The 24,361-nt window shown below is 35.0% G+C and overlaps 6 protein-coding genes across 26 annotated transcripts in view; 3 read left to right on the forward strand and 3 right to left on the reverse strand.

Annotated features, from left to right (window-relative positions):
* Positions 1-8,341, reverse strand: part of LOC126870828 (diacylglycerol lipase-alpha) — a 53,341-nt gene extending 45,000 nt beyond the window's left edge. For 5 of the 12 annotated variants that reach the window (XM_050628874.1, XM_050628880.1, XM_050628877.1 and 2 more), the window contains exons 1-2: positions 7,757-8,341; positions 5,921-6,698 (exon numbers count right to left, since the gene is read on the reverse strand). In XM_050628874.1, the coding sequence (XP_050484831.1) occupies positions 5,921-6,015 (95 nt within the window). In that variant the 5' untranslated portion in view covers positions 6,016-6,698; positions 7,757-8,341. Of the gene's footprint in view, positions 1-2,283; positions 2,579-5,920; positions 6,699-7,632 lie in introns of those variants that run through there. The other 7 variants (XM_050628870.1, XM_050628871.1, XM_050628872.1 and 4 more) reach the window with 7 other exon arrangements.
* The window catches only part of LOC126870823 (transcription elongation factor 1 homolog), a 222,825-nt gene that overhangs the window by 122,693 nt on the left and 75,771 nt on the right, over positions 1-24,361 (forward strand). The gene's annotated exons all lie outside the window — the stretch shown is intronic.
* Positions 8,904-11,807, reverse strand: LOC126870845 (probable GDP-L-fucose synthase). Of its 5 annotated transcripts, none has more exons than XM_050628922.1 (7): positions 11,674-11,807; positions 10,568-10,716; positions 10,378-10,492; positions 10,173-10,301; positions 9,823-10,036; positions 9,602-9,739; positions 8,904-9,525 (listed from the first exon to the last, which is right to left on the reverse strand). In XM_050628922.1, exons 2-7 carry the CDS (start codon positions 10,702-10,704, stop codon positions 9,290-9,292), a joined length of 969 nt encoding a protein of 322 aa, XP_050484879.1. In that variant the 5' UTR covers positions 10,705-10,716; positions 11,674-11,807; the 3' UTR covers positions 8,904-9,289. The 5 variants fall into 5 exon arrangements, with proteins under 5 accessions (XP_050484879.1, XP_050484881.1, XP_050484880.1 ...); XM_050628924.1 differs by lacking the exon at positions 11,674-11,807 and adding an exon at positions 11,119-11,341 and having other exon boundaries at positions 10,378-10,514; XM_050628923.1 differs by lacking the exon at positions 11,674-11,807 and adding an exon at positions 11,053-11,341 and having other exon boundaries at positions 10,378-10,514.
* Positions 11,566-17,723, reverse strand: LOC126870826 (rapamycin-insensitive companion of mTOR). The gene is made up of 10 exons (XM_050628858.1): positions 17,504-17,723; positions 17,057-17,339; positions 16,935-16,982; positions 16,435-16,591; positions 13,135-16,329; positions 12,934-13,063; positions 12,494-12,864; positions 12,274-12,376; positions 12,084-12,191; positions 11,566-12,013 (listed from the first exon to the last, which is right to left on the reverse strand). Exons 2-10 carry the CDS (start codon positions 17,115-17,117, stop codon positions 11,645-11,647), a joined length of 4,542 nt encoding a protein of 1,513 aa, XP_050484815.1. The 5' UTR covers positions 17,118-17,339; positions 17,504-17,723; the 3' UTR covers positions 11,566-11,644.
* LOC126870848 (proteasome subunit beta type-6) lies at positions 17,966-19,450 on the forward strand. Its single transcript, XM_050628928.1, has 5 exons — positions 17,966-18,145; positions 18,466-18,533; positions 18,615-18,746; positions 18,830-19,104; positions 19,212-19,450. The coding sequence occupies exons 1-5, from the start codon at positions 18,050-18,052 to the stop codon at positions 19,337-19,339; spliced, it is 699 nt and encodes a 232-aa protein (XP_050484885.1). The 5' UTR covers positions 17,966-18,049; the 3' UTR covers positions 19,340-19,450.
* On the forward strand, positions 19,604-23,821 carry LOC126870833 (sodium-coupled monocarboxylate transporter 1-like). Of its 2 annotated transcripts, XM_050628887.1 has the most exons (15): positions 19,604-20,160; positions 20,250-20,575; positions 20,743-20,957; positions 21,034-21,085; positions 21,161-21,228; positions 21,302-21,456; positions 21,541-21,681; positions 21,782-21,890; positions 22,106-22,215; positions 22,289-22,475; positions 22,531-22,617; positions 22,693-22,781; positions 22,871-22,984; positions 23,058-23,244; positions 23,354-23,821. In XM_050628887.1, the coding sequence occupies exons 2-15, from the start codon at positions 20,332-20,334 to the stop codon at positions 23,429-23,431; spliced, it is 1,836 nt and encodes a 611-aa protein (XP_050484844.1). In that variant the 5' UTR covers positions 19,604-20,160; positions 20,250-20,331; the 3' UTR covers positions 23,432-23,821. The 2 variants fall into 2 exon arrangements, with proteins under 2 accessions (XP_050484844.1, XP_050484845.1); XM_050628888.1 differs by lacking the exon at positions 19,604-20,160 and having other exon boundaries at positions 20,226-20,575.

Raw genomic sequence — 24,361 nt, forward strand, 5'->3', positions numbered from 1 at the left:
CTACCTACTTACTAGTATTAGTTGTACAAAAACAGAGAACACTGAACCGTTACGCTGTATTGATTTAAAATATTGCAAGTTCGTGTTTTTGCTAATATTTGCAATACAAATTTTAATGACACGAACGATCTGCAATTTTAGCACACTGTCACAGCAAAGTTTTTTGAGGCCAATGATTCTATTTCGAAACGAAGAAGGTTATAAATGCACGCAGATTTATTTATAGCAGCCTTCTCCCTTTTTCTATTTTTTATAAGCGAAGAAGATAAGTAACAATTTTCACATGAAATATGAACAAGTTTTCAAGAACCATCGTAAGTTTAATTTTATTCGCGATATTTACCGCTGCTACACATAAATAACGTTATCTAGAAATTATTAAGAACATTTGGACGAAAAGTCGTAATCGATGGATGCAAAAGAAAGTTTTATCGATTTCTTCGGCAGTAAATTCGCCATTCCTCCCTTTAACGTCATGAACGTTTTCACGTAGAATTTACATCACTGAGCGTCACCAACGCCAGCGGTGCTCCGCCGTGTAGCGAATTTGAAATTTAATGGGGCCTCAAAAAAGTGCGTGCTCGCTTTGCCCGATTTTAAGGAATCTTTCATTAAACGAAAGAAGGAGAATGAAGTTAAAGGAGAAAGTCTTCCCTCCGCGGAAAAAAGCAGTAAATCGCATTCTGAACAGAGGATCCGAATGCGTGTTTCTCGCGTTATTTTGCTGCTTTCTAAGGAAGCCCGATGAGCTCGCACGAAATCGCGGTCGAGTTCACGTTAAATCTATTTACCGTCTCAAACGAACTCCGTGGAACGACGTATCTCAGATTCTCCTTGAGAGAGTAAGAAACGTTGTAAACGGCGATAGAAAACCTATCTCGGCTTATTTGTAGAAAAATCGTCGTCGTCTGAGGACCGGCGTGCAAATTTCACATTCACCCATTGGATACCGTGCGTGTCTTCGCCATATCGGTTACGCGTTTCCAAAAAAAAACAAGTGAGAAAGTTAGATTTGTAAATCTAAAATTTACATTAATCGTGAAAAGGTCAGTAATAGCCTAACAATATGTGCATCGCAACGCCTACATCTTCCTGTCATTCATTCACTTTATCTCATTTCATTGGGGTTATATCATTATCATATCATTACAAGAAGGATGAGGTTGACTGCAATACACTAAATATTTGAGCCCACGCACATTCATGTAATTATTATTATTAATATTATTATTATTATTGAACAGAGCTGTAATTGTAAAGCAGCAATCTTACTTATCACGTGATAGATAAAGAATCGATAATCCTCGATGGGCAATCAGTTATAGTTAAGCCATTAAGACAGTTTTAATACAAAATATTAGTAATGAAAAGATTATAGATGAAAGAATATAGTGTACTAGTTGAAAAAATAATATATGGCGGTCTAGAATCTGATGTCATCGCTAAAAATAAGCGGAAAATCTGTTATTCGAATAATTATAATACGCGGTATTTAGTGTCTCAAAAATAATTTTATCGTGATAAAAATGAAGTAATAAAATTTTTATGCAATGCTCTTTTCCAACGTCATCGTGGTTTAGATGAGAGGAGAGGGGGAATTAACGAAGCATAACGTATCCCAAATATTACAGCGCAGCGCGGTATTGACATTATGTTCCCGCCATAATACAATTTACAACTACTCTTCTACCTCACTTTGAATGGGATTTCCAACATACCTTATGAAACAGAAATATAATACCTTGGATAACATACCGAACGTCGATGTGATCGGCAAAGTAATCGACATTGACATTTGCACTATTGCAACATTACACTCGAATGTACCAGTCCCCAGTACCCTCGATGTGATTACGAAAATCGATAAAACACTCGTACAACTACCACATATTACACCATTAAATATGTATGCATAGTATGCACACGTATCAAATATATATTTCGCATGTTACTCCCGATTGAAATTGAGCCAAAACGTTATGGCTCTCTCAGATCTCTCTGATACATCTCGAACTCTTAAATTCTCAAATATCGCAAAATATCGATCATTGAACTCAAAGCTGGTTCCGCGAGGTGCTATCGACCTTTGTTCATCGATCATAGTCGACGGGAGAAAATTGAAGATGAGATGAATAAATTTACCTTTTAATTGCGAAAAGCACGCACGATCCAACAGTGTTGGAAAATGTAATACGGCGATATGTTCACAGCTGATGTATATTTCGAAGAAATTTGCAGCTGCTTTAGCGTATTCTATTTGCATAGGCATGTATCCATACTTACTCGACCGCGTGAATGAAAGCCAAGGTGGCGCCCGGTATGAGCAGGTCATCGCTGCCGACACGCCAACGTCTGCCAAACGTGATGAGAGCCGGCATGTTTCGTTCAGCAACTTTGTGGCTCGCCCGAGCAATTGTCCCCGTACGCGAGCAAAAACATTCACGTACGATGACATAACCTATACCGGCACAAATAACGCGATTAACTCATCGACCGACCGACTATGTGTTACTTGGTGTACCTCGCGAAACGAACAACCGGACCGTCGAACCTCGTGACCATTCGGCTGTCACGGATGTACTGAATCAGTGAAACGCGGAACGAAACTCCGCTCGGTCGGTTCATAGCGAGGCGAAAAAAAATGGAGGGAATCCTGGATCGCTTTGCGGTAAACTTGTTTTTGAATTGAAGGTGTTCGAATGGTAGGATAATAGGGTCATTGTTGTCTTAAAGTGGGTTTATGTATAAAATACTTATATTTATATCACAGTTAAATTGCGCATGTTCATGTATTTATGGAAAATTCAGAAAAAATGTATAAAATATCCAAAATATATTTATTATAACAAATTATGATATTTAATAGATGGGAAAACTCTGCATCCGCAATCTAGTGATAATAATGTTATTTTCTGTACTGAAATATAAATCAGTGATATTTACGAAGAACAAATTATTTCTTCGTTAACAATTTGTGGCGCAACATTATTTTCGTATATTTTTTTAATTATCATCACGTCGTATATTTATTCGAAGACACGATGTGACTTTTTAATCTTCTCAATCTTCTTCATTAACGCGAGAGCAAATTCAATAAGCTCAATGAATCATATTTCTTCCTAGTGGAACGGAAGAAATAGAAGGGAAATAAGTTCAATCAGGAAGAATCTCGAAAAATATTTGAATGGAAATCTTTGATCTTATCTTGTTAGAAAATAGGATCAAGGTACTTGACAACTTCGATTCACTCGAGTTAGCAGCAAACAAGCAAAAATTTTTTAATAACTTTCATATCATACCCGTTGCGATAAGACATCTGTCCGCGATTCTTAATTAGTTTCCAACACGGTTAGATGTTTTATCAGCTCTATTTTTCAAGCTACGATACAAACTTCCTAAATTCATATTCTCTGGGGTCTTCATAAAAAAAAGAGATAAATTTAAAAATAAAATACATCATTTCTAGTAAGTTTTTTTCCATGTATCGAAAAGCTCGGAATTGCGTGACTTTCATGTCAATCTGTGTTTAATATGCATAAAATACAAGATGCGAGACATCACGGAATTCTATTTGAATACGTCCATATTCGTCTACGTTTAAACGGTCGATATCAAAATAATAAATAACAAAACAAATGGACATTTTTACGAAGAATCTGTGTCTAGGGACGAAAGATGAAATGCACATCAACTAACCGAGATAAAGTTTCGATGTCGTGCACAGCTAGTCGGTGGGACAATACACGAGATAACAGAGAAAATTGATTGTACATTCGTTCAAAGGGCCGTACAAACGTCAACAACGGCTAGACGTTGTTTTAATTGAAACTTTATCGGCTATTCTGTATCGCCCGATAGAAGAAGACACAGAGTCTGCGTTCCAGACATGGACATATTAGAGACGTATCGAGAGCCGCAAATTTATAAAGATGACTAGTACGAAATGGACGATCGCCAATTTCCTATGTATTCGCCTATCGTTTGTCTCTCTCTCTCTCTCTCTCTCCTTTCTCTGTCTCTCTATCTCTCTGTATCGGGTCATTTACCGCGTTTATTAACGATTTTTCAAAGTTAAAACATACGGCATTGGCGTGCTATCACGCGAAAATTATCCTTTGATCATCGCTAATAATAAGCCCAGGGATATTGATGCCTAATAATTTCCTCTAAACACGCGATAAATTACAACGCTCTGATAAAAACGCATCAGATCTCGACACGAGCAATTTTCTGAAAATGTATATAACCGTGCAGCTTTTGATTTGAATCTGTAACTAAGTGGTGACGATCAAGAAGAATCGCGGAATTATTGAAATAAGCGTATACATCAATCTATTTATTTCGTAAGATTTTTATCTGAGGAAAGCGAATTTTATTGCCGCTAGAGTGTCGAAAGAACGAGAAAAAGAACTACGAATACATTTAATCGCTTCGCAATCATGAACGAGACATCTGGCGACGCAATATCGTTCGTACGACGAACACGAACGAGTTACCCTGCGGCTAAATACCGTTTATACAACACCACGGATGAAGTATCTCGCCAGTCTATTTTTCTGTAATTACAACTCTTGTCCTAATAAACAAACACACGGGATATCTCGACCGTGGTCATTGTACGAACAATATTATGTCGCAAGATACTTTGTTCGTGACAGCAAAACGGTTAAATAGATTCTCGTGAATTTATGATATTTTCCAAATATTGTTACTCGTTTAAACAAAATTTTATTGCGATCAGGAAGCCTTTACGTATCTCGTTAATCAAAGTCATGAAAATGTTGGTAAAAATTCGACCACGCTTTAACCAAAACTTAATCATGATTTACAAAATATACATACGTATATTAGAATTTTAACAAACGTATCAAACAAAACCAACCCGGACGGGGCGAGATGAAACCAGGATGAAACCAGGATGAAACCAGGTCGAAACTAGGACGAAACCAGGACGAAAGCGGAGCTAGGCCAAGACGAAACCAGAGCTAAGCCAAGACGAAACCAGGACGACACCGTAAGACATATTAAACAAAATTTTACGATAAATATCGGTAGGTTAGACAATAATTTATCCGTGGAGTGGTACGAATGATATTGTATCGCGAGATATTTCGTCCGTGACCATTGCACGAACAATGCCGTGAAACTGTTACAAAATAAAAAAATAAAAAATAATGCAACAACTGCTCAAACACAAAGTGAATCATTATCTTTATATATACAGTTCTAACATAGTTATATAGTCACGCACTGCAGCTTTAATTGCCTCGGGGCCTTTAGTCTCAAATTAAATTAAACTAAAAGAGTACCATCGTTTAACTGTAAAGGGTAAATAGCTCAACGGCAAACGAATTCACTCGGTTTTCCACTGTTGCATAATTTTCACGTTTCGTACACGAGACATTGTAAATTGTATTAAAAGCTGCAAGTTGGCCTGCAACGGGCGAGAAACTTTAAGACATAATTAAAATTCCTGACTTCTTCACGCCTTAATGCTAATCGCGCTTAATTACACGGTAAATAAATTAATCGGCCGATTTGTATCGACGTATTTTCGAAGATCACACGAAGGTACAGGGAGTCCGGACGGTTACACGACGAGGGAAGCTAAATCGATTATTAAATTACGATGGTAATTAAATGGCGGAAATCATGCGTTCTGAGAATTTCTCTATCGAAACTAATCGAAATACGTATAGGTAAATGCTATGCGCATTAAGCACAATGTAGGTCACGTGGAATTATCCGCGAACATATTCTATTTCGAAGAGCTTCTATAAATACAAAGACAGGTATCTTTCGCGCTGATAGCATGTCCTATTAGCATTGAAAATTCTTGAAAATGCTGAAAATAACGACGGTTAGAACGGGACAAAGTGATTGATCGGGGTCCGTTATTAATATCGGAATGTTCACTCACCATATCAGATGCAGGATGAACAGGAAAGCACCGGGCACGACGAGGTCGTCACTGCCGACGCTCCATCGGCGCCGGAATACCACGATACCAGGCATATCTTCTTCAGGATCCTTTGGTCGTTCCTATTTCCCATTCAATCAGCCAAGACGCTCAACGATCCACCGATCAGCGAGGGGTGCAATCACCGGCTTTCGTCCTCGAATCACCGAGCGATACGAACTTGAACTCTGCTCCGAGATCTCTTTGGAAATCGACACGAACGCCGGTCGCCTCGTCGAGGTCGTCGTCGACGCGCATTTCCGTAACTGTGTTCCGGCGGACCACGGATTCTCTCCATCCTCCTCACCAGCAAACTTTATCGGAAACCTCTCGAGCGCTGTTCCCCTCGAATGAACGAGCTTTCATTCGCGACACGACGACAACGCATCGCGTTCTATCCACGATGTGGAAACTGAATCACGTTGAAGACACTGTTTCAACTGAGTCGTGAATTATCTTACGGAGAAACCTCTCGTACATACCAATCGTCCTTACTGGATCTCAAAAGGAAAACGAATGCAACGATTAATGCGACGAAGCGCGCGATATTCGCTTAGATCGCGCACACACACCGCTACCGAGATATTCTTATCGTAAATGCGATAAATATCAATCAAAAGATCGCGCACGATGGATCCTCTTCGGAAGAACGTTTCTTTAGATCTCCTTAGAACCACTCAGATACTGACAATGTAACGCGAATTACGCAGGATAGCCTACGGCTTTGAATTTTGTCGAGCTGTTAAACGATTCAATTAATTCAATTTTGTTTAGATCTTGTATTCCAGCGATATTATTGGTGAGGACAAAGTTAACGAATATTCTATTCGTTTTAGAAGATATTGTTTCGCAAAACCATTGTGAGTCACAGACTGATTTTACCTCCCTTAGGAGAAGAATACGCGTCGTAGAACAATGGAGGACAAAAAGAGAATACAGTTCCGTGGGATGCGGATGGAAGGAAACGAGATAATAAAGACATGCACATAGACTCCTACATATTAAATCATCTCCGATATTACAACTTTTCCATAGACAATATTTCTCCATAGGAATTTATGTATCATTTTTAGGGTCGAATGTTGCGATTATACGAAGGATAACATATAAATTATTTCCATCGGGTATGTACGTCAGAAACGAAAGTGGTTCACACTTTGAAAGGTAGCTGAAATCCTCGAGAATTCTCCGGAGATCGGTAAAACTTTTAAGCAGTGTTGGCACGCTTCTGAAATCATCCTTTCCATCCGCAGCCGAGAAGCGCAAGAATTTGATCAAACTAAGGGACGAGATCTTTTTACCGCATTCGCAGCAACTCGTTTAGCGAAATGAACGAAATCTACTAAGAGGGCTACAAGATCTTAAAGACCGAGCAAATTGTGAATGGAATTCTAAAAAGAGTGATGCGACGCTCTGTTTACAGCAATCGTAACTGCTTCAAAGGTAAACTTTTATAGAAGAAATTAAATGAAACCATGCTTTGTCACTACGTGATGAAAGATTCTCTTATTTGGCATTAATTTAATCGAAATTTAACAGATTAACGAATCTAATTAGCGCAATTTCGCCTACTGGAATTATTCTTAATCTCTAACTGATATCTTCATTTGTACGCAAGATCGATACTAATCAAGCTATCAATGTCTGCCAAAATAGCTATGCTTACTACTCACTCCGTAGACTGCAGAAAACCCGTAATATTTGCGCTTTAGAGTACTTTCATCGTATTAAAGACAGAAATCTATTTCTTACTGTACTCCAATGAAAATCGTTTCGTCCTTGTAACATTGCTCTTACCATTCGTGTTTATCACGTTGTTCATCCAGACACTTTTCTATCGTCGAGCTGCAATAAATGCTCACGAACCGATTCACACGCATCACGATATTTTACCCCGAACATGAGTTCTTTTTATCACAATCTAGACTCCTATCCAACTTAGATTCCTTGAAACTGTTCATTTTTTTTTTTTTTTTTTTTTTTGGGTACACGTTTCTACAAAGATTCGCCTTGTTTCACTGGAAGCGTCAAGATCCTTTGATGAATCGTATGGATCGCTTGTGCGATATGGTTCGCAGGAATAAAAGACACGAAGAAGCTGACTTTCCCCCGGCAAAGCCGATCGGCCGGCGTTACCGTCTACGATACCGCAACGCGTGTCCCTGCACCGCTATCATCATTTCTTTCCATGAAAAGTTGTTCAAGTAACGCGGTAATGCATTGATCGATGGATGCATTTTATTCGCGAAACTTTGAGCCTGAGCTACACCACGTGCCGAAAAAGCATCATATCGTGAATACAAGAGTGAAACGAGAAAAGCACATAGTTCCGCGATCGTCGAGGTGAGCCACCTCGAGCGCGACTGAGCACCAAATTTAAGCCATCGTGCACCTTCCACGGTTCTGAGGGCGCTCAATTTATGTTAACAGATGCGCGTGCGTCGCGACGCCTTTTGTGCGACAAGCGCTGCATCGCGTCCATCACTCGCTCCGCCTCATTTCCGTGACAGTCGTCGAACACCAACGATCAGTACGTCATCGTTTCATTTGTTTTAGTTTTTATGTCTATCAAATCAAAAGGATATTCGTAATTTTCCTTACGTGATATTTTTTCTTCTATTCCCTTTTTTATTTCATTGGAAATATAAGCTGGCTTATAGATAATATTTAATAATTAAGCTTCTAGATAATATTTAAGCAATCCTGTTGATAATGTTTATGATGAATAAAATAACTGAATAACCATTAGAAATTGAAAAAATTACGATGTAGTTGATGTTTCTTAGATGTTCAGGTAACGACTAAGAATTAACATCTATAAACGAAAATAATCACTAATCATCCCTTGAGAGAACCAAAGTGAAACATTGATTCAGTTGAAAAAGAAATATTTTTTATCCGACAATCTTAAAATATTGTAAGTTTTGAGAATACAAAAAAGCTGTTTCATATGTAGGAAATATTTATTCTAAAAATATAGGGTATTTATAGTAACAACAGCTTAATATCTGCTTTTAATTCTTAACATATCTTGATGGAGATATCCGTAAAATTAACGAAAAATTAGAAGACATGTACCCGTAACTTTTTAATAACTTACTTATAATTATGTAAATAATTTTAATACAATTGTCTTCTTCTAACTATAAGAGGTTAAAATATTGTTGAAATAAATTCAGCGATATATATAATTTCGTCACTTCCTGCCGTAGATATTACATTACATTACAATGTACAATATAAGCTTAAAGTAGTGGTCATCTTATTTTCCTAATTTTGTACAGAACCAAAATTAGTGTGAATGAAACATTAATTAGTTCTCAACGTTTACTAATTTCTCGCTCGATCATAGTTTTTTATATACCAGTCAACGGTATCTTTAATGGCTTGATTAAATGGTGTGAATTGAAAATTTGGTAAATATTTTCGTAATTTTGCATTGCTTGCTGTTTTTTTATACTGCCCATCGGCAGCAGACGTATCATATACCAGCTTTCCTTTAAAATTAAAAGCTTGTGCAATTGCCTCAGCTACTTGAGAAATTGTAACTTCTTGGGATTCGTCAACTGTGTCAAAGATAAATAAATTTCAAATAACATATACCGATATATACCATATGTTTAATCGATCTTTTTGATTTACCTGATAATATAATTGGTTCCACAGAGTTATACTCTCTCAATACCCATATTATTAAGTTAGCTAAGTCTAAACTATAAATAAATTGTCTCAGTGGCTTCCCAGAACCTAATATGGTAAATACCTTATCTTCAGTATTTCCTAAAATATATACCAACAGATACCAACAATATTCTTTAAAACAATTGATAATTTATAAAAATCTTATTGGAAAAATATTGTACCATCTTTTATTAAATCATAAAGTCTGCGTATTAAGCCTGGTATAACATGACTGGCACTGGGATGAAAATTATCATTTGGCCCAAACACATTGCATGGAACGATACTAGTATAAATTCTATGATACTGGTCATAATAACCTCTATTTTGAATATCTATAAGACGCTTGGCATAACTGTAACCATAATTTGATGGATGTGGTGGACCATTGTGAATCTAAGGAAATAAACATTAGATAATAGATATTAATATAGATATAATAGATATTAAGATAATAGAGGATACTATAGGTAAGATAAGAATATATAAAAAGCAAAGCCTTAAAAATTACTAATATAAAAGGGAATGTTACCATGGTTTCATCAATAGGATATGTTGTTTTATCAGGAAATATGCATGTTGACAAACATGATATGACCTTGACAATGTCATTTTCATGAGCAGTTTGTAATACATTATCGTTCATGTGAATATTCCTACGCTAGAAATTTATAACATACATTTCCATCAATTTAAAAATAATAAAACAGGCATTAGTCAAGATTTTATTCCTTTACCAGAAAGTCCAAATTGTGAGTCATATTATGGAACAAGCCACCAACCATAGCAGCTAAATGAATAACGTGTGTAGGTTTATGTTTCTCAAATAATTTCTCTGTATCCTTTTTATCACTGGAAATACAATATATTTCACCTATAGCTTAACTAAGTAGTGTACTGATATATGACAATTAATAAATAATTTACCATAAGTCTGCATCTTTAGAACCTACAAATATCCATTTTTCATTTTCATTTTTATTTGTTTCGATGACATGTTCAATAGCTCTACCAACTAGTCCTGTTCCACCAGTTACAAGTATAATCTTTTTACCTTCAGACATGTTTCATGGAATCTATGGAAGCATTTAAATTTTTAAACTTGAACTTTTCCTTTATTTTTTACAGATTTGATGAAATTGAAAAATTTGTAAAAATAAAACATGATATTGACCATGTCACAATATAAGTTTAATTCTTTGATATAAAAAGTACGAAAAAATTATAAATACATTTGTAAATACATTTTAAATCACTTAAATAATAAAAGACAGAGTTAGAAAATGATAGCACAGTAACAATATGGTTATTAATCAAGTAAAAAATTTGAAATTCTTATTCTGTTCTTGGAGTCATTAAATATATTACATATTAGTACACTTTGACTGACAATTATTAATTTTGTAACTCACGCATAAAAACAAATACTTTGTTAGTGTCAAACAAGTAGAATCTCTCTGGTAGAATAAATCACTTACAATAATTATATAAAAAAAACTGATAAAGACCAAGTTCGAATTGTACTACAATTGCTATAAGATAAAAACGTTCATGTTGCCATCTGGCAACGAATATGGAAAACTACTATCTTATACCACAGGCGAAATATAATATAGACCTGACATACTATTTTCACTTCATATCACATGCGGTGTTATCGATTCAGCATGGAATAAGATTACAACCTGTAATTCCAATACTACCCACTACCAATGGTATAATCTTTTCCTACGTTGACTCCATACTTTCTTGTATATGAATCAATCGAGAAAAAGGATTATATATATATAATAAATATATATATATATATATATATATATATATATATATATATATATATATATATATATATATATATATATATATATATTATATATATATCATTTTCTATTACTATATTTTAGTAGGGATATTGTTACATCCTATTTTGGCAGTGTAATTTATTTCATATTTTGTAATTACTTTAATACAAAATATTTACAACTGTTTGAAAGTTGGTGACTACTAATCAAGACTGATGGCAGTGTTTGTACCTGATACTTTTAATAATCTATCAGAACTTTTTGATAAACGTATTCTTTCTTCTGGTTTTAAAATTTCGGCTATTATCTTTTCGTCGCTTCTCCGTTCTGGTTTGCGCAGAAGCTCTTGTGGTTTATTGCATTGTTGAGTCACACAGGAATCACCTCCCGCCTCTTCAGCAACAGCATCTAGCTGTGCTACTTGAATCTCAGAAAAAGTAAGTCTTCCATTGACCTTACTTTCGGAAGGCACACGGGAGTCGGGTTCAAGCGCCGTGGAAATGGGAGATTGCAAGGATTCATCACCATTACCATCGTTTAGTTTTAAAACATTAGCTGCTTCTACATAAAGCTGTGTTACAACGTCAAAATTAGAAACTTCTCTTGCACGTCGTGACTCTAATCTTTTTATGACAACTTACTGCTTCGAATGTAGAATCTAGAAATAATTCTTGTAAAAATCGCCGTGCTTGCATCCTATATGTATTACTACCTAAACGAGCAGCTACATCCGAAAATAAACAAATATCCTATAACATAAAGCACAATTATGTATAAATAACAAATTAAACATATGGTTTTTTATTCTTGAACCTATATTTATATGTATACCTGAAACCTTTCTGAGTGTAACTGTCTTAATCTAAGCAAGGTTTGTCGACTATTACGATACCATACAGGGTTTGCCAATCGCTGTGCATGCCTAAGTATTTTCCTATTCAAACAATACAGGTGTTATTAAAATTAATGTAACTTAGGTGTACTAAAAAAAGTCAGCATTCTAAACTTATAATATATCATTTTATGTAACTGTATAATTAATTAATGTTACCTCTGTAACTTTAAGTCTTTTTCTGGAATCATATCTTTGCTGCTACTTTTACCATGAGAACATACTAAACATATACGATAATGTTCTGCATCTACATCACATTCTGAACAAGATTCCTCATCTACTTCGGTCGTTTCTACATCTGACTTAGGTGCATCATCCAGTGTTATAGCTGGAACCGACAACTGTGGTGGTTCCGGAAATATAGTTATAAGTCTCTTTGGAAGCGCAATACCCATGTAAGATAAATTATCATGATTATCATCGGGAGGTGGAGGTGTTGGAGTGAGTACTTGTTCCGCAATCCAGTTGCGAGATGAATCAAATTCGGATAAACTTTGTAACGAAAGCCGACCGTCTAAACTATACATCTAAAATAAAATAAATTAATTTAATCAAATGTCCGGTGAAACGGAAAATTGATCTTTAAACATTCTTGCCTCTAAGCTACTTTGAGAATAACTAGGTCTCCGATGACGTTGTAAACTACGAAGTCTTGCATACCCCTCAGCATCTTGTTGGCTTAATCTTTGAATACTTGAAACAGGACTTGGTGTCTCTCCTCTTTCTCTGCAAAAATAAACAATGATAGAGAATGTTCTTAACGAATACAAAATTATTACTTAAAATATGGTTCTTACGGTAACGCATAGCGTCTGGCTTCGAGATCCGTAGCTGCACTTTCAGATCGATTTCTGGTTCTTCGAGCAACTGGTTCAGGTAATTCTGGCTTACCGTCACTGAGACTCCGATGATGTCGTTGTATAGGAATCGGACTCGGAGCTGGATATCTGTTCGTAGGAGGAACAACTGGCCAATGGTCTCCACGTCTGTGTCTAACACATGGCCAGTCAAATGTCGACAGTGCATCTGCACCTGCACGAGTTGTAGCAATCAAACTAAGAGCATACATAGCTGTTGCTCGTACTATATAATATGAACACGTTTCCGCTATGGAAGTTAACAATTCTATAATGCCTGCATGATTTAATTGTTCTACTCCTGCTGCTGAGGTTCCCATGTGACCAAGCGCCCATAGCGCGGACTTTACTTTTAAAATTCTTTTACTTAAGCTCGTTTGATCATCTCGAGATTCAGGCTCCAACCTCCAATTTCTTTCTAAGGTAGTTCGTCTGGAATCATCTAGACTTGTTTTTCGTCGGATATCTACTTCTAGAGAGTCAGCTTTTTGCGGATAACTTATATCCACGCTTTCCACAGTTTCTGAATCCATTATTGTCTCTAATCTATTTGATTCTACTGTTTCATCTGTACCAGATTCTTCAGACATAGCGCAAGCATCATCAATTACAGAACGATTAGTTTTAGTACATCTTGAGTTTGATTCCGAATCTCTGTTACCAAATTCTAGTCTAAATCTTTGAACAACACGGGTAAAACGTTGTATTACATTTCGACGTAATAACAGCTGCATACCTAAATCGTGTTGTACCAATTGACCTATTAAATGTGGTAGAATAAAAATGTTCTGTGGTGTCATGGGAACGTTACTTGTTCTTCTATGATAACTTCCTGTTTCGTTTCTTTGACGACGAGTTAAAGAATCATGTATTTCTCCTTCTATTAAACCAACATATCTCTCTGCAAAACCTCCTGGACTTATCCATTTTTCCAATTCCTCCGCAGGAGACGAAAGTGTTGTGAAACCCTGATGAAGAGAGTATAGTCGAATTTTCAGCAAGTAACCTTTATCGCCTAATTTTTCCAGCCATTTATCCCAATCCCGAAATTGCCCACCTTGTTGCAATAAAGCTTCTAAATATTCTGATTCGTCGCAGGCTTCGTGTAATGCCTCTAACGCAGTTAGTGCTATAGTTTTATTGAAATCTGACAACCGTTCTGACAATAATGTTATTGCCCAACGATAGGCATCAGCCATTCTGGCTCTGAGTATCAATCGGAGGAACTGTGTCGCATATAGACGTGTACTGTCTAATGTAGCTTCTGTAATAATCTTAGTCAATACTTTTCTATTAGGTCCATCTCTAGAATAATCTAAGCTTGATATTATAAGTTTAACATAACAGTCGTGATTAGTAGCTAAAGCCAAATCTTGCAGCTTTCCTAATAATTGAAATTCTTTTAAAATCCTAGTTCCCTTTGCTGAATGGCTCAGTTGTCCAAGAAATAGAAAATATTTTTGACAGCAAGTAGTAGACATATGACGAGGTGAAAATAAACATTCATGAGCAGATTGAGCTGTTCGAATACTGGAGATTTGCTCATCAACATCCTCGATTAATTCAAATAATAATTTTGTACTCTCAGGTTCAGGAATTTCCAATAAACAATTCAATAAATCACAACCAGCTAATGTTGCTTCTCGTGCTAAATTAGCATTTGTCGCTAACTCCACTCTACTGTAACCATTGGAACATGGTTTAAAGTAACGTACAAGTCTTTTCATAAATAATCTGTGATCAGAATCATGGAGTATTCGCGCAGTATCTTCCCGTGAGCGTAATATAGATCGTACTACCGGCCAATTCCAAGCAAGAGCATCCTTGGAGCTGAGTACTTGCGCATCTTTCAAAAGAGGTGTAGTCGGTGATTCTCGACGTAACCAATGTCTACTGGATGTTCGTTGACGCCTTGGTAATGTCGGTCTTAACCACGTACCAGCTTGTAAAATTTTATCGAGAAATAGACTTGCTGGTGCCGGTCTTCGTCGCATCATAGTGTGCATTCGTTCCAAAATTGTAACAGCTGCTAAAGCTTGATGCTTTCCAGCACTTGCATGCTCTAATAAATTCGGTAAAGGAGGAGTAAGATCACATACTTCAGAAGGCAAAAGAGAATGTGCAAGATGCAGTAGTGCACCTAGCAAAACAGCTGCACGTACAGAAATAAAAGTATCAGTGGAAACAATAGTCTCTGCTAGAGCACGATGTAGACCACATTCCAGTAAAGCATATACCAATAGTGCTAAATGTATTTCTGTAATATTTGGACAACGTGATGATAAGGATGGTAGAATATATTTTCCTTCAGCTGCAACAAAGCCTTCTGACAATTTCCAAGAATCACGAGCTCTGCTGGGATCTACTGCTGCTAGAGCAACATCAGGTTCATCTGTCCAAGTAGGCAAAGGTAAATCCAACAACTCATAAAGTAATTCTAAAACAGCACCTCTTACTTCGAGTTGCTCAACATATAATACATCTGCTATAGCTTTCAATCCCGAATTGTCATCAGGTCGACAAAAATGTAAAACTCCAGAATAGGATCTTAATATACTTAGTAATGCTAACTTGCTTGCTGCAAATCTTTCTCGTTCTTCTTTTGTTCTATTTATACTTGCAGAATGGAGCTCACAATAGGGAGCTGCAAAACACATAAGAGAAACACTACTCCTAGTATCAGGAGTATTTAATAATTTCAATAAAACTCCTACAACAGATTCAATTATAGCAGGACTTTGTCCAGTCATGGCAGCTCTCGCTAGGGCACTAATTCCTCCACAACTGATTAACAAATTTGAATTTAAAACACCTAATTCACAAAGAGTTGCTAAAAATGCTCGAAATGCTCCATCTTTTTCTTCAACTCCTCCGTTTGTTAGACTTATTAAAGACCTTGCTAAAATAGGACTAAAATGTTTTGGAGCTAATACTAAAATTCTTCTAACAAGTCTAAGAGCCTGCATCCTCTCCATTTCATTTCGTAAATTAACATCCATACTTCTAGCCACAAAATATGGATACTGTAATTTATTAATTGCAATAACATCTTGTTCTTTTTTGAGCATGTATCGTACAGCTCGTAGTGCAGCTGCACGAACTTGTGTTGCTTCGTGCACAAGACCCACCCGCAAGCTATAAAATACATAAAATCAATATAAATTATAATTAATACATACTATATTTTATAAGATAATACATCTCTATATTGCTTGTAATAAATCATTCTTAAATTCTTACCAGCAAAATACATCACTAATGGAATACCCATAATCTGGTGAATCATTTTCGCTAATTAATTTAACAATGGCATTAAGATAGGCTAATTTTTTTATACTTGGAACATTTTCCCGTTGATAAAGATTGGTCAAAACTTCTTTCACATTTTCTTTCAATCCTATAAAATAAATTAAATGTTTAATTACATAGATGGATAATGAAAATAAATATCTTTATAACAAATACATATGTATATATGTAGAAAGTTACTGCTATATTGAGAAGCTTACAAACACTGATATCAAAGATAATTTTATATCTTTCATTAACTAAATTTTTTTACTTTCTTTTTTCTAAATTTGCTTTTAGTATTTCACAAAAGAGACACCTGTTACTTTATAAAATGCATCTTAAGGATAACCACGTATATACATATAATCGTAGACTGATATGAGATAGTTATGTTATCGTTATAAAGTACTGTGGATACAAAGTTGCAAGTTACAGGTTAGGTTACTAACCTCTTGACAGATCAAGTTGCACGTAGCTGTCTTCACTCTCTTGACGGCCTATAAAAAGAATACATAAATAGGAAACAACGTAGTTTTAAAATAAGGAAATTGACAGTCAATGTTCAACGTACTTCGATGAGATCTGCTCGTACGAAGACTCCTACCCCAGATCATCCAGCTAGAAATTGCCATTTCTTTACCGGCTGCTACCCACGATCACGATCAACACTTTTTATCCGATTGTTACCACAAGTCTTTTGCATGATATATGTCATTCTTATTGTTAACCCGAAGCCTGAAGCACTATAAATCCACTACTGATAAACCAAGTATAACACAAATCAAGTGTTACATGAGAACGTTGCTTGCACGTTGCACTCAATATACCGCACTCTTCGGGAAAATTGTAGGTACCTGAAAAAAGTTGCAAGAGTCACGATTCACGATAGACATGCAATCAACTGAAGAATGTGCTTTCTTTCTTTAATCCTTAGGTCTTTGAAAACGCATATAGTTTCGTATTATTTTGTTTTCTAAACAATATTTTACGACGAATACAAGCTCTGTATATTATATACTTTATTTTTGAAATCCTAATATATTTCCCATTATATACGAAGATACAAGTAAAATGCACTGTATGACATGCTTGACTGGCGACTGGTCTGGACTAGCCTGTTCAGAAGATTCAATTTCGAAACAATAATGTTTTGTATCTTAGATCGCTTTATAATAGTTACTTTGATAAAATTAAAGCTCATTATATTTTGTTAATTGTATAATACCCATACAAACACTGGTAGTAAAAGTAAATAAATAGATATAATTTTACTTAAGTATAAAATATTTGTTTAATTATTATTAGAAAAAGTCTAGTACATGGTACAAAAATAGAAAAAGTTGTAAAAAGTTTATTGTAGCATAAATGTAATAACAAAATTTATTGTTCTGAATAAAAGCTGTTAAAACTGTTCCGTTAAAATTGCAAATTATTCATATTTAATAATTATGTTTAGATACAGACATCATTTTTTAAGTTTTGTAGATGGACACACTGTAGTCGCAAATTAGCTTCCAACATTGAACAGTCAAGCGGAAAGAGCATTTATTAGAATTTTTGAAAAATGGCATATATGATGGATAATTTAGTTCAACCTAATATAAGTTCAGTTGCCAGTAATTTGGGCCCAGATTGGCTTTCCTCTGAGCAAAGTACAGGAGTAAGTTTCAATAAATTCTGACATTAACACGTTTTGAGGTTAGAATGACAGTGCAAACTTAAAGTACATACATGATGAAAATTCAAAACAGAATTAACTTATTCTGTTATATTCATGTAACATCAGTATACTTTCTGTAATATTATGTTAATAATATATACATAATTTAAATAATTATGTTATATATTTTAATAATTGTTTCATATATAATATAAATTTTGTATTCCGTGAAAACATTTATTTAAAGCAAAACAATTTTTATTACGTTATAGTTTTGGAAAGAAATGTATCAATTTTTTAAAAATTATTTCATTAATTAGACATCAATCATGGCTTGTGAGTTTGATGGAGGAGTTGTAATTGGAGCAGATTCTAGAGCCACTACTGGGTATGATATGATATGTCTAAAATTATTTTTTATGGATGTGGTAATAATTATACAATGAATTTCATAACTAACCCATTTTAGGGCTTATATCTCCAATCGTTTTGCTGATAAGCTGACTAAAATCACTGATCACATTTATTGTTGCCGTTCTGGTTCTGCGGCAGATACCCAAGCTATTTCAGACATAGTTGCATATCATTTGAGTCTGCACAAGTAAGTAGATTTGTGTGTGAACTTATGTACTTACATATATTGGATTATGGAATAATTTTATTTTATATGTTTTATTTTTATAGAATGGAGCTGGGCATGGAACCTTTAGTAGAAACAGCAGCAAATGTGTTTCGTGAATTATGTTACAATTACAGAGATTCCTTAATGGCAGGAATCTTGGTGGCAGGATGGGATAGCCGTAAAGGAGGTCAAGTTTATAGTATTCCCCTAGGTGGTATGTGTGTACGACAACCAATTTCCATTGGAGGATCTGGTTCAACCTATGTGTATGGTTACATGGATGCACAATACAAGCCAAACATGTCAAGGGATGAATGTGTTAAACTTGTTGAAAACAGTAAATATTTAACAACCTTTTATCAGTACAATATGAGCATATAATTGTTGATTATGTTGATTATGTAATAGTGTAATATCAATGTAATAAATTTCTTATTTTTATAGCATTGGCATTGGCAATGTCTCGCGATGGTAGCAGCGGTGGTGTCATCCGAATTGGCGTTATTACGGAAAAAGGTGCTGAAAGGAAAGTTATATTAGGCAACGAATTACCGCGTTTCTACGAGGGATAAAAGTTGTGTACGCTAAATCCAAATGGGTTATTTACTTCAACTTTATCCTATATTTTTTAAAATTCTGTATCAATCACGTGTTATTTCTTAATTAAATTAATATAAAACATATCTACCTTTTACTTTTTTTACAGTTGTTGTTTGTTCCGAGTGTATATACATATCGTATGTATACTTTCTATACATGTATCTCTTAAATAGGTTGCCAACAAGTACCATGTTAACGCTTACAGTAGCGCTGAATAGCTATTAATAAATAATTCTTTGACACCCGAAAATCATCCAGGAACTTGGTTGAAACGCGACCGTCAATGTGATCAAACACATCTATACAACTACTACCATATTTAGGTCGTATTATCCACTTACGATTCACTCTGGTATATACCCGGTCGTTTTAACTTCGTACTTAATGTTCATTGTCGATTTAATGAGAAAATTGTCACAATGGCACAATCGTGATGTGTGCAATCGTATCGGGCCGCTTCGAGCTTCTGCCTCTTTTCAGATGAACTGTCACGCTAGTTGTAGCCGGTCTTCCGTGATATCCATTACAACCTTCCACACCATATATTAACGAACGTGTCATAAATTTGAAATAATTTATCATTTAATTCAATGTGAATAGAATTATATTTTGACCCTGAATGTTATATCGCGTGTCCAAAATATTAACTATATTTAGCAATTTTTATTCTTGTATAAATTGTAAATTACTCTTCGCAGATGTATCAAACTCAAAATAAAAGTTCGCAGGTACACAGTTCTTTTCAATAAATTAGTTTTAATGGACTGAAAAATTATCAAGCATAAAAATTAAGGTAAGTACCGTTTTTGACTATGCTACTTAAAAATATAAAAGCGTAATTTTTATATTGTTAAAAAGATGTCAATTATTCATTCTTAAAAGGATTTAGCTAATAAGAAACGCCTCAAGGCGTTGAAACAGTCACAAAATTCCATTCTGTAACAAAATAACCGCAGAAGGTAGCATGGAGGATCGTCAACCAAATTGGTCGCAAGACATGCTAACCGTACAGGAAGTCAGTGAAATGATGCGAAGTTTTGGTATATGGGATTATACAGTTTTCGCGTTCATGTTGGTTGCTTGCGGCTTCGTTGGTATTTATTTCGGTTTTATTAAGAAATCATCAGGAGAAGACGAATACCTCGTGGGTGGTAGAAACATGAAGACGTTCCCTGTTAGTTTGAGTCTTATAGCCAGCTTTATATCGGGTAGGAGTTCGCTTGAAATTCTAAACAACTATCTACCTGTTTGTAACGATAGCATTCTCATTAAAATATTTAGATTATAATAATAACAACGAATACCAATTTTTATGCAAAATTTATTTTTATTTCTTCAATCTGTAACTATTATTAAATAATAATAATAATAATAGGTATTTCATTATTGGGCACACCAACGGAAGTTTACGTACACGGTGTTAGTTACCTGTGTATTGGTTTCGGAGTAATCATCGTTGGTTTTGTAACGTCAGGAATCTATTTACCAATTTTCCATGAACTCAGGCTTACAAGCACATACGAATATCTCGAAAAACGTTTCGATAGGAAAATCAGAACATTAGGATCAGTACTTTTTTTGATCGGCATCGTGAGTTATTCTAGTTCAATTCCATTCATTTATTCATTCAAATTTTCGACGAGAAAAATATCTTATTCTTTTCTAGATGACATGGCTTCCTATTGTTATTTACGTACCAGCGTTGGCTTTTAATCAAGGTACTGAATGCACGCCGAATAATTTTGAATAGAATTAGTCACATAGTATTAACATATAAAATAACGTATTTACAGTTACTGGAGTGAATGTACATGTAGTCACTCCGTTCGTATGTATCGTGTGCATTTTTTACACTTGTGTGGTAAGACATATATAATTCGTAGATACGAAAATTATTCTCTTAAGAATGTACAAAATAATTCGCGTTTTACTAGGGTGGTTTACGAGCAGTAGTATGGACCGATTTTATTCAGACCTTCATAATGTTTGGCTCTATGATATTAATCGTTGTTAAGGGAACATCCGACGTCGGTGGATTTTCGGTAGTAATAAGAAGAAATCTAGAATCTGGAAGACTCGAATTACCCACGTGAGCATTATAATATCGCCGTTAAAAAGAAAAATAATGGTCGCGAGTAGAACAATAATAAAGTTATACGAATTTTCGGAATAGGGCAGATTGGAGTCCTCTTACGAGGCATACGATTTGGTCTCTCGTCGTTGGTGGTTTCTTTCATTGGTTGCAAGTATCCGTTATCAATCAGAACATGATACAAAGATATCTTGCATTACCCACGTTAAAATCAGCTAGAAGGTATATCCGTTGTTTTAAATCTTTCTTTTTTTATTTGTAAAGTATAAGTTCCGAAATAAACTATTAAACGATCTAAGGCACAAAATGGGATATGTTTTAGAGCGCTTTGGATCTTTATAGTTGGAGTCTTGATTTTAATAGGAATATGCGGATACGCGGGAATGTTAATATATGCCTGGTACCATGTATGTGATCCACTTACAACAAAGGTAATGATCCGACTTCCCTGATACCCTAATTCCACAATATATCATGAACTGGAAGTAATAGAAAGATTTCGTCTGCAACATATCACTCATGCATCTGACATTTCATACTTTACATCCTGTGAATATTTTACAATTTTTTACATTATTTTTATTTTGTGTATTCTACATTTCTAAGAATAATCCGATATTAAAAGAAAAATATATTTCTCATGTAGTTAGCAGGTGCTAAGGATCAGTTATTACCATTGCTTGTTATGAACATATTAAATGAATTTCCGGGTCTTCCGGGTCTCTTTGTCGCTGGAGTATTTAGTGCAGCATTGAGGTAACCTTTCTATCATTCACATTCACGATCAATTGTAAAAAAAAATCAATATTTAATCATTCCCTTATTTTAGTTCTTTATCTACCGGTTTGAATTCGATGGCTGCAGTGGTGTTAGAAGATTTTGTTAAACCCTTTAGGAAAACGCCCGTCTCGCCAAGAGCTGCGGATATTTTATTAAAACTGACGGTAGTTGTTCTTGGGGCAACCTGTGTGGCGCTAGTATTTGTCGTCGAAAAAACAGGATCTCACGTATTGCAGGTATAACGTGCAAGAATTTAATCTAAAGAATTAGTCAAAATAAAGTCTGTTTCAGTTATCTATGAACTTGTCCTCCATTACCAGTGGACCGTCTCTTGGAATTTTTAGCATGGGTATTTTATTGCCCTGGGTAAATGCCAAGGTATGCTAAAATTTAATATGAAAATGATAAAAGAACAACGGAAATGGGGATATTATAATTCTGTACGAAATATAGGGTGCTCTGATAGGTGGCCTTTCTGGTTTGGGTTTTATGGGTTGGATTAGCCTTTCGGCAGAAGCAGCGATTGCTAGTGGAAGAATAAAGTAAGAATAACGAATCGAATGATTTTAAAATAAATATTTGCCACTTCTCGACTATTTATAATATTGGCCAACGTAAAATGTTTCGATAGATTCGATGAGAAACCAGTCAGCACGGAAGGATGTTATTATTCGTTCCCTCAAGTAGAAAACTTAATGTTACTCGAGCCTCCAGACACGATTTTGGATGGTGACGAATTTCTTCCGTAATAATCAAATTTTTAAAAGAAAACATTAATTATATACTTTTCTCTCTATAATTTTACAAATATTTTTCAGGGAACCTCTAGCGTTGTATCGTCTCAGTTATCTCTGGTACACCGTTACCGGTGCCTTAGTGACGATGACCATCGGACTAGTTGTGAGCCTGATCTCGTCCGAAAAAGTTGAAAAATTGGATCCAATGTTACTGGCCCCGTTTATAAGGAAATTATTAAAAATATCGGGCAAAGAACCTCATCAGGAGGCAAGCAATGATCAGCGATCAGTTTCTTTTAACAAATGTGTCTTTTTCAAAAAATTCGTACAGTATCTTTTTTCGACCATTGATATCATACGTATTTTGTTTCTTATAGGTCGAGAATTTAGAAGTACACAGTTTGGAAATACGTAGAGCCGGCGAGGAGAACGCAGCTGAAAGCGTATCACATTAGTATGACCTTGACTTGATGATTATGATCCATGCTGATCGAATCAGGGGTCGGCAAACTGTACGAGATGAAGTGTTTGGTTGACAGGCTGAAATATCAAATTAAGAGGATTGAGTCTAAAATAAGTTAGGTCAATGGAGAAAATAAAGTACAAAATGACTCGAGTTAGAGTCTGGATGAGTTGAAATACCGAGGCAAGAGAGAGACGGACTTATTCATATAATTCTTAGTCACACGAAAGTGTTAAAAGTCGTCTGACAGCGGAGTATGACACACGAATAAAACTTCCATACATTTTTTACACTTACTCACAGATATAGTGTATTTCGTACGTATATTTCAACATTAACGGAAATGTACAAAGATAATATATACGTTATTATTCTAATGTTATACTAGCAATACTTTCAATGAAGTTCTTACCTTCGTTATAAAATATATAACGTTCAGGATATATAAAACAATCAAACTTTTTGAAATACGCCTTTTCCTTTCACTTTCACATTGTACATAAAAAATGGAATGAAAATAGAATATTTAAATAATAAAAAAGAATCATATCTGGAAATATTTAAAAATCTTTAAAAATTCTGTTTAAATAGTCATTCCGAAAGAATAAATTATTAAATATCTATATTTTATTTGTTAAATAAAAATGATATATTAAAACTATCGTTTTTCCTTTACAATTATCATTAATTCTCTCGAACACATACTCACACAGAATAAAAATCAGAAAACATTAGTTCATGTACAATGAATAAATCCAACAGGAGAAACACTCTTTCAGAATGTTTGATTTTATCTGAGAGGAATGCATCGGTGTTTCTTTTTCTTAGATCACTCCACATTATAATGCCTGGTATGTATATTGCAGTTATTATTATTATGTTATTACAATCCAGATGTAATATAACAAATTAAGATTAATTG

This window comes from Bombus huntii, chromosome 11 (genome assembly GCF_024542735.1).
Source record: "Bombus huntii isolate Logan2020A chromosome 11, iyBomHunt1.1, whole genome shotgun sequence".
Taxonomy (NCBI): Eukaryota; Metazoa; Arthropoda; class Insecta; order Hymenoptera; family Apidae; genus Bombus; species Bombus huntii.